At 37.2% G+C, this 13094-nt stretch overlaps 1 protein-coding gene across 1 annotated transcript in view; it reads left to right on the top strand.

Moving 5' to 3' along the window:
- The window catches only part of VEZT (vezatin, adherens junctions transmembrane protein), a gene marked incomplete at its 5' end in the record, with an annotated part of 39022 nt that overhangs the window by 18637 nt on the left and 7291 nt on the right, over window positions 1-13094 (top strand). The window contains 3 exons of the mRNA XM_009080673.1: window positions 5876-6023; window positions 8925-9256; window positions 9905-10098. Of these exons, the coding sequence (XP_009078921.1) occupies window positions 5876-6023; window positions 8925-9256; window positions 9905-10098 (674 nt within the window). The remainder of the gene's footprint in view (window positions 1-5875; window positions 6024-8924; window positions 9257-9904; window positions 10099-13094) is intronic.

Below are 13094 nucleotides of genomic sequence, written 5' to 3'. Positions count from 1 at the left end.
TCCCTTGCATCAAAATATCCTGTTCTCTGAACGGTATGGCCTTTTACACGTCCCCATGTTCAAAAGTAAGTTGGTTCTCTGTTTCAGACAACCTAGGTGAAACTATGATTACATTACTTTAGTCAAAAGGCATGTTTCAGAATGAGGAGATCTTACTCTGAGTCAGAGTACATCTGTGTTCCTTCAGTGAATTGTATGCTTTCTTTAATGGCGTTAGCATTTCAAGTTTTCTTCTTATGTTTATTGTACTTTTTGTATTATATAGTAAATAACAATGTTTTCACCCTAAATTATAGCAAAATTTAAGACAGATATGTTCCTCATCTGAAAAAAAAACCACATGCAAGGAAACAAAAGCTGGTGATAATGCAAGTGTTGAAATTCTGACATGACAAATTACTTCTTTTGTCTTCCTGGAACATAATACTGATGTATAAATGTTGTCTGACAAATGGATGGATATACTGACTGATGCTGTGTGCACACACAGTGACACATACAGTGCTACAAGTGTGTACATTCACTTGGAAGCAAATTTATTGCAAAATAATTTCTGTAGGGGATAGGCATCCTCATGCTGAGCTCAAGACTTCGCTCTGAGGAATGAGGCTTATCTACTCTAAAGAAAGAAAAAATTATTCTGATTGTTTCAGACATGTTGATGGGAACAACTGATACCTAGCTTGAAAATAGTCAAGAATCATTTTTAAGAACATGGGAAGAGAGGTCTTGAAAATAGGATCAGCTAACATGGCCTTACCAAACATCCTCCAGCATGGGGAAAAGTCAGTCCAGCAGTGATTACCACAGGTGTATAATTGTTGTGGCTGAGAAAGTTACAGGTTCAAGAAATATTGGTGTGTATTAGACTGTCCACTACTTTTAGAACTACTAAATTTAAGGAATGGCTTTTAAATTAAGGAATGGAAGAGAAGAAAGTTTTGTTTACTTTGGATAATTTGACATGTATAGCTGCCTTTGAAAATTTTTTAAGATGGAAGTTCTGTTACACCGAATTACCATGCCAATATCACAGTGGTAGTAAGGGTTGGCACAAATAGATGGGTTCTTGGCAAATAGAAAGAGAAGCATTACATTTGTGCAGAATATAGTGTCAAAACCAGTGGTAGCATGTGAAGGATTCCTTCTCCCCACCAGGATAATTAAGAGCAGCTTTATGGTAGTTCCAAGTTGTTTTTTTCCCCTGCATATCATAAATGCCCCAAAACATTACATGTATTACAGGAGTATTGATGGCAAGGAGCATTTTTCAAACAGATTCCAGTGCCTTGTGCAATGAAATAGTATTCTTATGGTGGAGGAGCCAAAGATTCCTTCACGTTGAAAGCATTCACAGCTGCCATTTGTGACAACTTTAATGCTCGTGTCTGTCATTGGATTGTTAGCACAGATCTGGCCTACAGCAAGGAAGAGGAGGAACTGGAGAGATTAAATAAAGGAGTGAGGTGATAAATTGAAGGAAAGGAATGCTGATAATTTAAAGGAAAGGAACTTCCATCGAAAGTCTGGAAATGATATTCCTGTTCTGACTTTTACAGTTCCTGTTAGTAAGTTCTGCTTTGCACAAACCCAGAAGATATTCTCGACTTTCACTCCTCTAGGGTGTTTGAGTATGAATTAATGAATTGATATTTAAAATTTACTTTTTCTGAGCTTTGGGAGATATATGAATACAGTAACACTATTAGTGATTTACACTGCAACAGCAAACCGAAATGCTTTTAATAGAGAAAAAGGCATTAGAGAAACGTTCCAAATATGTAAAAATTGGATTAATATTACAAAATTGCATTTAAAAATACCAAAACCTACTTTCCCTCATTAGTCATAATTCTGTTTAAACTTTTTTTTATTCTATTGGATACTGCTTTGTATTTTTTGTTGCAGAGCAGGTGTATCTCTGTATTTGGATGAGTGAAAAATCAAATTATGTTTTCTTGAAACCATTTTCAATTGGAATTTAATATGCAAAACAACTCCTAGTCTCAAGGGCAGCAAAATTTGAATCTGCCCAGCTAATACACTAAAGATCAAATTTTAGTTCCAATTTAAGTGATGGCTGATCATTTTTAGTGTGATTTTTCTCTGTAAAGAATTAGGAAGTGATATTTTCATGTGAGTGTGAGCAAAAATATAGGCCAGGCACAGCTTTGAACCACAGAGTGTGCATTTCATCTAAATATTTATGTGCATGTATAAATGGGAAGTAAACTTCCATACTGGAGTTTGCTTTCCTTGGTTCACAGTATTCAGTTGAGACTGCAACGTGGGCATGATACTTGTCACTCAAGAAGAGTGGTGAGCCTTCAACTCCAGACATCCTTTTGGTGTAAGGTCCAGCTATCAGAATAAGGGCCTAGCCTGGGCCTTCTGAGTGGTACACAGGCCTGCCAAAGGATGGTAACATTATGTATGTTCTATTTTCCTTTATCCTTGTGTTTCTTCTAATAAACCTGGAAGCCTGAGATTGAAGTTTATAATGCATTGAAGATAATTGTTGCCTTAAGACCACGGTAAACATGTCTTCAACTGAGACATATACATTATTAGATACAATGGCAAAAGAATTGTAGAAAATGGTGTTAAATTTCCTAGTGTAATTAAAGGAATATTTTGATTTAAGCTTTCACTTAAAACATCCTTATATATTCAGAACTTACTAGAAATATCTGTAGATTCATTATTTTTTCAAGTTTTCCCTGTCAGAATATCCCTTTTAAAACTAATCTGCAACAAGATAGTTTACTTATTTCTGGCTTAATAAAGATAGTTTTCTCCACTTGGAAAATGTGCATTTATATGTGCTTAATTAAATCAGCTGAACAGCCTCTCTCAGGAAAACAGTTCTCTCAGGAACTGTTTTCTAGGACAGATTGCATGTATGTAATGTTAAATCAAAAAAGTCTTAATAGATAAATAAGCAAAATCTATTTCAGTGGGTTATTCTTTCCTACCAGAAAAAGTAATTTCAATGAATGGTACTGTGCAGACAATGTAGACTTTGAGCAAAATTCTACTGTGAATTTTCATGCTACAGTGTTTTAAATCCAGCCCTTAAAAAGATAGAGTAAAATGGAGAAAAGTTTAATCTTAAAAACATTTATAAATATTTGTATCTCATTTTGTCAACAAATGCAAACTGTGGAGCTTGTTGCTTTGCTTTCTGCTGCCTTCAGAGATTTTTTTGATAGTAGCCTTAAGTAGGTTGCTAAACATATGCTTCAATGTATTTGATTATTTCTGAGATAAGTATCACATTCATACTTTGAATCACTAAGACTAATCCTACTGGAAGCCAAAGGGAAACTGCTTTGAACTTAAGTCACTTGCTTTATGTTCTAACTTCAAGAGAGACAAGGAAGAAAATATACTTGAGGGGCTGAGCTGGAACATGTTGGGCAGAGTCTTAAAATCTGTCAAATCTAGGTATGAATCTTAATCATAGACATTAATGAGTGACTATAAATAAATTAGTAAAAACAAGTGAAATGGACATATTGCTCTATGCTAATTCATTAAGGGTAGATTTTATAGCCATCAGTATTATTTCTTCTACCAAACTTAGCTGCAGCAAATTAGGCTTTTATGTTAGTGTGTATCTCAAATGTGTTAGAAGGAGATCCTTCTGATGAACCTGTTACAGACAACTGAAAGTTTTAGTTCACAGTTTTGTTCATGGTGATGCTTTGCAGAAACATGACGTTATCATTACTCCACTAAAACTGTGAGTTTAGCAATATTTGCTAAACTGTACAGATATTTTATTCTGGATTTGTCAGTTTATTATTAAGTACATTTGCCCTCTCTTTTTTCCAAGCTAAGAAGGAATGTGAGTTTAACAGATAAATGAAATATTTTTGCAAAGATGTAGACAAATTTAACTAACTTAAGATTAGTTACTGTATTTTGTCTTTAATATAAGACACTATTGCTAAAAATACTTGCTGCAAGATCAAAGTGCACAAAGGAAATGTGTTTGTGTATGTGTTTGTGTGTATGTGTTTAAACTATCTGAAAGTTTGGTCCTTAGGAAGGTAATAGGGACATGGGATCAGTTGTCTGCATTCATCTATCCCATAAAAATGGGAGTGGGAGGGCTGTAAGAGAGGAGGGCAGGGCAGGAGGTGTGGGAGGCTATTGGGAATCCCTGGCTGAGACATTATCAGTAAGTGGCTCCTGTGGTCAAACGACTCATTTGAAATGTTGCCTGGAATTCCTTTTTGGTGTGAGTTAGAAATTCACATACATCCAAACTGGTTTTAGTGGAGTTCATGCTGTTGGAAATGACTTGTTATGGGAAAAAGATTAAAAAGGAATACACTTAGTCTCTGAGATAAGTGGTCCTCTGAAGGGTTTTGACCTGACTGCAATCTGAGTTACCACGTGCTCCATCTGCTGGGCATGCTGTCAGGTTCATGTGCAGTAGACACTTTATGAGGGGCAGCTGCTGGTGGCAACAGTAATATTCTGTTCCTAATTAATTTGCATTGCAGGTTTTTGTCTGTACACTTAATAGGCTTCTTTCTTTCTGGACTTTGGGGAGAAAGTAGGAAGAAATGTCTTTGTTTAGATCCTGGACACTTAGCTTTTCTGTGTCCTGGGACACAGAATGTTATTTTTTTTATGCAATGTTCTTTTACTCAAGTGGTAATTGTTTTCTTGAGCAAATCATGTTTACAAGTTCAATCCTATGAGAATTTAGCATGTAGAAAATTTGGGAGTGAAAGCTGATGGAACTTTTAGCTTCTCCAAAAAACATAGACAAGAGACAAATGCTTCTAATAGGCTTTATGTGTAAGAGATGAGAGCATTCAGTTTGTAGATCACAATACAAATGAAAAAAACTCATATTTTAAGTTAATGCCTTATTTCCATGAATACTTGACAAAAATATGTATTTCTGTAGAACAAATGTGTTTTTGTGCTTATGACCATAAGTTGTTAAGTTTCTGTTTTAAAACAGATTTTACTATTTTGTGACTGGGTAACTATTGAAAAATGTGCAAAAATCTTGAACTGTTCCTCCTCCCCAGCCTAGGGTTAGCATGGGAGTGGTGCTGTTTTGGAATAAATACTGCCTAGTCTATAAGTTATTTTATCTGTTTTCTGGTATCAGTTACATTGTGCTTGCTGCTACTTTTTAAGCATTTTTGAGGATTAGAAATGTACGCTTTCCTACTGAGAATTTAAATGTGCTGAATAGTGTTGATTGATACCAGTTCATTGCTCTTCCTGGTAAGATCATGGTGGCTTTACAGTGATGTAACCAATAAAGTTAGTGGCATGACAGTCAGGGAGCTCCTGTTACTCACAGTACTGTCTAAAGTGTCAAAGACCAGTTATTGTAAAGATCTCTGAGCAGTCCATCCAGAGACAGAACTCTCAAGGAATTCACATCATCCTGAGTTTGGCCTATAGCACAGGTTTCCTTTGAAACTTAAAATCGCATAATTGTTCTCCTCTTTCCTCTGTTAAATATATGGTTTCTGGTTTCAGATTGACATGAGCTGTCTCTTGGAAACTTCATGTTTAAAAGCAAGCTGTTTCGCTCGCTCGAAATTAGTGCAGGGATTTTTCATCAATCTGTTTTGTTTCTTTTTATGTGTTTGTATTTCGACTTAGGTTAGTCACTTTTATCAATGTCTTATCTCTCATCCTTCCAAGAACTTGTAGAACTTGTGCTCTGAATAAGAATTGCAAAATGTTCAGTTAGACAGGGTTCAGGTGGATTTGAGAGGAATCTGCTTTCATACAAATTGCAAGGAATATGAAACCTTATGAGGTGTGGGTTTTTTCCTTTTCTGTGTGTTTAATGCAAAAGTGGCTTTGTTAACCACCTTAACTCCAGCTAAACCTACCCTCTGAACTCGGAGAGTGACAATGTGACCAGCTACATCTGTGTAGTCCCCTTTAAGGAGCTGGGCCTGGGGCTGAGTGAGGAGCAGGTCTCTGAAGAGGAGGCACACGATCTGACCGATGGCTTCAGCTTGCCTGCACTCAAGGTAACCTCTCCCAGAAGGACACAGCCATCCATGCAGGCTCCTGGTGAAAATCTTCCAGTTGTCACAAAGCTCTGTGGCTTGTATGTTACTACTAGCCTGTAGTATTCACACAGTGAATTGAGGGGGAGATGTAATCAGTCTCTTACCATGTGTTTCTACATCTTTTGGCATTTCTTTTTGAATGTAGTAAAAGAGATGTTGCACAATACAACATCAGGATTTTTTTCTGCATATCATGGGAATTCAAGTCAGTGTTCTAAAATCAGCTTGATCAATCTCCTTAAACATGATTTTTTGCTCTCTGATTTCACTTGATCCCAGCTGAGAAAAATAATTTCCAGATTTGTACTTACATCTCTTTTAGCTAAATCTCTTGACGTGAATAAAAAGATAGACATCAGAAGATACAAATTAGTTGCAATTGCCAAAGGGAATAGCTGTGTTTCGTTACACTGAACAGTGGAAATCATAAGCTTGGACCCCTGCTGCCATGAGCCAGTGTGGCTCTTTGATCTCTGAAAAAATTAGAACTGAACAGAATGACTACCATATAATGGCCTTTTTATCTATTTTGCTTTGGGATGTTAGGTATTTTTTATTTGCATGAGTCAATGTTTGCAGTTGGAAGGAAGATCTCATTTGAATTCAAGCTTTCTACACTCCAGTGGTCCTCTGCTAAGGCTGTTCCCTTTTAACATTGTTTTTTAATGGAAAATTCTGTTATTATGTGACTTCTGTGTTTCTAGGGGGTTGGCTTTTGTTGCATTTTTTTTCACTTAATTTATGGACCTTGACTTCTTTTGTTCTAACAGTAAATGTTACCCGTAATAGTAATTACTAAGCTTTGAGGCTTTATCTAATTAGTTGTAAGCTAAGAGCTACAATAGATAGAAGCTTTTGGGATTTTTCTTCTTACCTTTTTCATTAGCTGAAGTTCTAATTGCAACCATGCAAGACTGCTAATTTACCCACTGCTTTTCAAGCACAAGAAGCCAGAAAGAGGTGCCCAAGCTTATAAGCTAAGTCTTTGTTTACCTGCAGTTTGCAGTAATTTAGCTGAAATCTGTTTCAGTTAGACAGGTTTGGATGCTTTCTGGGTACAGTTAAGCTCACAGCTAGTGAATCTCAGAGGTTTTAACTCATACCAAACAGCAATATAGGCTGGGTGTGGTGTAGTTCAACCAAACTGAATTAACATAAATCAATCCTAAGCAGATTCCTGTGTAGGTAATAAAATACTTTCATAACCTTGGGACATATTTGTGTTGTGAGCCCTGGATGTATGTGAAGTCCTCTTCAGTTTTCTTTCATTTGAGAGAACTTGTCTTTATATTAAAATGCAGGTAGAATACAAAGATATATCCAGATTTGGTTAATATTTTAGTTTTCGTTCAAGCTCATGTCTAGGCCATATGACAAATGTAGCATGTGTCTTTTGGCTACCTTGTCCTTGAGGTAAACCAGTTTAAAGAGTGAAAATTTTTGACTTAAGAAAATAATACTAATGTACGCTAAGGAGAGCCAGTTGGATGTTTTGCATGAGTTTAAATGTCAGTAAAAATCGTCAGTAGTCATTGGCTCAGCAAGTTACTTACAACCATAAATACCTCTGGAATTTCCTTTTCTCTCGTCGTTGTGCCTTTTTTCAGGTAGGTTTTGGATTATTACTATCAGTTCCTGAAGTCCACTATTTCTGTGTGCTACTTTTTCACTGCTTTTGCCTTATGCCTGGTGGAAGGGATTTGTCTTCTTTTGTGCTTATTATAGCATGAGCTTTTGACTTTTTATCCAGGGAACCACATGTTCAGGGACACTTGAGTGATTGCTGCCCATTTGCTTGCATTTTATTTTTGCACCCAGCCAAACCACAGCCTTGCATGTGTGCCCCAAATTAATGTCATGTCCTTCCATGTTCTTAGTTCTCATGAGCATCTTTTGTAAATGAATGAATTTATTATTGTTTCTTTCGGAATATTTTATCAGTTTGCATCCAAGTATTTTTTATGTAACCATGGGTATGTCAAAAGCATGATGAATAATTATTTTGTCTTCCTTGGTCTGGAATGCTTGAGAACAGATTTCAGACTGCACCTCATACTCACCTACTGCTGATCCCTTTTAATAAGGGCCAGTATTGCAGAGAAAAGTGTCATAACCTTTTCTTTTCCTTTGGAGATACAAGGTGCTGCTGTTTTGTCATGGTCTACTGAGCAAACAGCATTCTCTAAACTAAGAAAGTAGTTGATTTCATTGGAAGTTCTCTACAAGTTGAAATTGTGGGTTGCCTTTCCCTCAGATGGACTGGCTTCTCTAGTGCCACATATAACACTGTGGATAGATTCATTTCTTACAAGCCTTTTTCTCCTTAGTGATATTGGTGGAATTTCTCACTTTGGTTGAAAAAATATATGTTAGCAAGTTAGGTCAGCTTTCTTCAGATGTAGAATGTTTTTGGTTGAAGTACAGTGCAGTTAGACTGATGTTTCAAGGTTGGGTGTGGGGCAATACAGTAGTTAGTAGATCATAGAAATGATAGCTTGGCATTATAAGGGGAAAAAATGTCTTTGGTGCCACTGGAATTTTGGCAGCACTTTATGAGCTGTGGGGTATGTGGAGATTACAGCAAATAACAAAACTTTTAGGTTTTAGGGCTCTGACAACCTTCTGAGCATAATTGCATTTAATATCCTTCATCAAAGAATTACACAGTCACCTAAGGTTCACAAGATCTGAACACCACATGGTCTGGGATGCCCTTCAAAAGCAATCAGTGGATTTTTGCAGTTTTTCAAAGTTCCTGCTCTTGGCCAAGCAACGTTTTCCCATGGTGTCTCTGTAGACTTACTTTGGAGGCTGGTTGTCTTCCCAGGTGCACAGAGCTAATCCTACCCTGTTTTGCAGGTCCTCTTTCAGCTCTGGGTAGGGCAGAGCTCAGAATTCTTCAGGAGGCTGGTGCTACTCCTCTCCCCAGCCAACGCATCCCCCAAGCCCTTGGTGTCCCCTGAACGGCTGCCTCATCACATCTTGTCTGATGTGACTCAAGGCCTACCTCATACACATGCTTCCTGCCTGGAGGAGCTCAAGAGAAGTTACGAGTTTTATCGGTACTTCGAAACTCAGCATCAGTCGGGTCTGGAATGGCCAAGCAGAACAAAGCAGAAGTCAAGAGAGCTGAACAGCCTCCAGACAGCAGTTCGCAGCTTGCAGCTTCACCTCAAGGCACTGCTCAATGAGTAAGTTCACACATGACTTAAGGGAGTATCCTGATAGGAAGAAGGCTTCAGGCTTGAAAGTTCTTTGGGTTGTCAGCTTGTGTCCCAGATTGAAAAGAAAAAAAAGGCAGATACATACAGTTATTTCAATCATAGGCATATCTTCACACAGGATGGGCTCAAAGATTCCAGTATGGAATCTGATATTTTCTCCTGGTTATTCTTTTAAGTAGCTGGTGAACATTTGAAGATAAGCAGTGCACTAAGATCTTGCCATGCTTTTTTCACTCCCTTGAAAAAAATTGTGAAAACTTACTTGTCTTCCATTCATTTTGCAACATATCAAATGCTTTATAAAAATGTTCAGGTCATAGTAACTACCTAGTGAATACTTTTAAAGATTTGTCACTGCCTTGGTGAAATAGTTGAGACTGTCCTACTCCTTTAATCTGACATATAGAAATTGCTGTAATGAATGCAGGTGAGCAATGTCTCTTGATGTAGATAAAATAATTTTGCTTTTAAAATTTTGGGGCATCTTTGAGGAGTTGGCTGAGTTAGATTCTTAAAACTTGAAGAAAATAACAGTATATTAAATTAAATACTTGAAGGAATGGTGAAGTCAAATATTTATTATTACTTTTTGCTGTTCATCTCCTCATCACTTAGGGTAATAATTCTTGAGGATGAACTTGAAAAACTTGTTAGCACTAAGGAGACACCTGAGTTGACAACAGAAGCCCACCAGGTTCTGGAACAAAAATTAAAGTTTATTCAGCCTCATATCCAGGCAAGCAACAGCTGCTGGGAAGAAGCCATTTCTCAGGTGGAAAGAATGAGTGGAAGAAACACAAATAAAAAAGGTAAATGTGAGAAATTAATTTAGCAACTAATGGGAGAGATTCAGAGATGGAATGGTCGAATGGATAAAAGACAGTGTTCAGCCTGTGTATCAGAATTTTAGCTGAAGAAGGTCTTGCAACTATAGACTTTGAAAAGCTGTGTAGTTATGTCAGACTTTTTCATTGTGATGGCCTTGAAGCTTTTGTTTCAGCCAAAAATGCAAATGTCTGTTATCCCTATGGATTCAGATGGTTGCGTTTTCAGATGTAGACCAGGCTTTTTGCCTTTGGTTGGTGAACCACCTGTGAAGGGGTAGGATTTTGATTAATCATCCCTGAGATCTTCATTTGTTTACTGCATTAAAATTACATAGTTAATTGAAATGAGGAGGGCATTGTCATAAAACTTTCTTGACAATGATGTTTCCTGGAACATTGTAAATCATGGAGGATATATTGAGCATATAATACCCATTTGTCTGCCCTCTTAGAGAGAGTGAGTTAATCTGTGTTCTTAAAAGTCATACTGAGCAGCATATCCCAACATTTTGCCTGTTGTCCCTCTCCATAGTGACCTGTACTGCCCATGATGTTCTTGTGAAGCACAGCCAGCTTAAATAATGGAAATGAACTTAGGCTCTCCTGACATGGAATTGAACATACAATTTCTAATCTTTCTTTTTTCCAGGAGCTTTTTTACTATCCTAGGAAGGCACAGCCCAGCATCTGAAAAATGCTGGTAATGGAGAACACACTAGGAAAATTGGGGTGTACTTGGGGTATCAGCAAGTCACCTACAGAAATCCAAATCTGTAGTGTGCTATGCTCTTAATGATATATGGGTGGAATATCCAGTAGATGGATAAATACTACTGTGGGCCTAGAGGCATGCAAGCTGACCTGGTTCATGCTTACATCAGAACTGGGAGCACTGGGAGGCCTGATGCAGCTCTGTGCAGGCCCAGACTTGGTATAACCAAATTCATGTGTACTTTACCTGATCGTCTGGTCTTACAGCTTCACCCTCAGTGGTGTGTCAGCCTAGGAGGATATTAAATGTAGCCTGATACATTTGCCTGTGCTAGCCTATTGTGTTTTGTTAATGCCCAACACAGCTTGCAGTTCCGCTGATTTTTTTTTCCCTTTTCCTTAAAAGTTCTTTCTAGACTGCACACCACAGTATTTTTAGTTACTTTAGTTTTATTTTTACTTTGTGGATGCATTTCACAGCAGGCATTTTTATTATAACTTGCTTCCTTTTAAAGTTCAGTGCAAAAATAACCTAGTGTGTGATCCAGAAGGAAGAGATTGTGTGGGAAATACAAAATGACATTATCCTTCACTTTTGCCCACTGGCTTTCCTGGAAATATACTGGGGTTGAATCTCTATTTTGCAACAAGTTGACTGAACTACTCCACAGGAGCTACTTTAAATTATGTTGGTCATTGAAAACTATTTTTGTCTGACTGCATTTGACCTTCCTGATATATTTCTAGGCAGTCCGGCTTCTGTGAGTTGACTTTTTCAAGCTGTGCATGAAATCAAACCTAATTCTTCTACTGTCTTCCTATAAACCTTAACAGCTGCTTGTCAGTCATGGTTATGTAAATTGCTTCATTAAATTATATCTTTTTTTTTTTCAATACTTTCTGAAAGCTCTTCAGAAGAAGATACCTTCCTGTTGAAATAATATAGCAGTTAAGCACATCTTGTATGTTTATGCATTATTACCAAAATCAAATGAATCTTTTGACAAGAGCTGTTGTAAGAACCCCAGTGGGAGTACTACACTGTATCTAAGTGGGTGCCCAGTGCTTTTGCTGCAATAGATGTTTAGTTCAACTAACTGGTTCATCCAGTAGAGCATCTGTGTGAAGACATGAGTCTCCTTCAGCAAGCACTGCATGCTTCTTGTCCTAAATCATTATGTGTCAAAGCTGGTTGCTTACAGGTAGTTAAACAGTTCATTGTGTCAAAGTCTGTCAAAGCAAAGCCTTTAAGGGTAAAGGATTGAACATTCTTGTGAATTCAGTTTGGCTTCTTTCTTTACAGGATTTGCTGTATTTCTAGAACCAGTGCAGTTAGTCACTGCTCCTGTCAGATACTGAGCAGAGCCTGAGGGCAAGTGGGACTTTAGCACCTTGAGGGGAATTCACCTCTACTTAAATTCCTCAGCAATAACAGACTAATCTGTCATTGATATACATGTAGATCTTTACTTATTTCCTAGAGTCGATTCCAGACTTTCAGTCTCTTTTCTTTATTCTTTCACCTTGTTTCATCATTGATAAAACTAGTTTACCACTTAAAGCCATAAATATAAGCCTTTAAATTTTAAAGACAATTTAATCATGTAGTAATCTGCTGCTAATCTTACAGAATGGAATGCCCTTTATGGCTAGTTACAGCGTTGTTTTAATGATCTTTGAAACAGTATCCCTCAAACTGTTTAAATTCTGTGCTTTTTCCTTTTAAACTGTCTTTGCAAATGTACACAACTCTTCTAGGTACTTATAAGAGTAAAGCCACAACACTCTGCTGCGAGTTCCTGCACTTTGCAGTTCTTTGGTCCACTGGAGTGGAACTAAAGCAGCAGCAGTTGAGTTAAATCTGAATTCATGATCTTGAATCATATCCTTAGCAATGGCATCATTCCATGCAGGTGTCAGACAGAGCAGTCTGTACATGTTAGAGCAGCTGGTGTACTCCTCTGATATAGGAAGGCAAGTTTTTAATTAGTAACTTCCATATACTCTTCCAAATTTGTCTTCATATCTTTAGGACCCTATTTCTATTATTGCTATATTATTGTTATTATTATTAAAATGTTTTCATTACAAGGCAGAGTTATGTAGTGGGCAAGGGGACTTGATATTTATTAAAAAAGTATGTCAATTTTCCACTTCAAATTTCACAATGTGCTTCACTTTTCTTTTAAACTTTGTGTTTAGATACTTCTGAATGTCAAATCTTTAGCTCAGCCCAGGCAGCTAGAGAATTGCATACTTTCCTTGTT

This window comes from Acanthisitta chloris, unplaced genomic scaffold, assembly GCF_000695815.1.
Source record: "Acanthisitta chloris isolate BGI_N310 unplaced genomic scaffold, ASM69581v1 scaffold10258, whole genome shotgun sequence".
Lineage (NCBI taxonomy): Eukaryota > Metazoa > Chordata > Aves > Passeriformes > Acanthisittidae > Acanthisitta > Acanthisitta chloris.
Note: the sequence above shows the minus strand (reverse complement) of the source record. Positions and strands in the feature narration are given on the sequence as shown.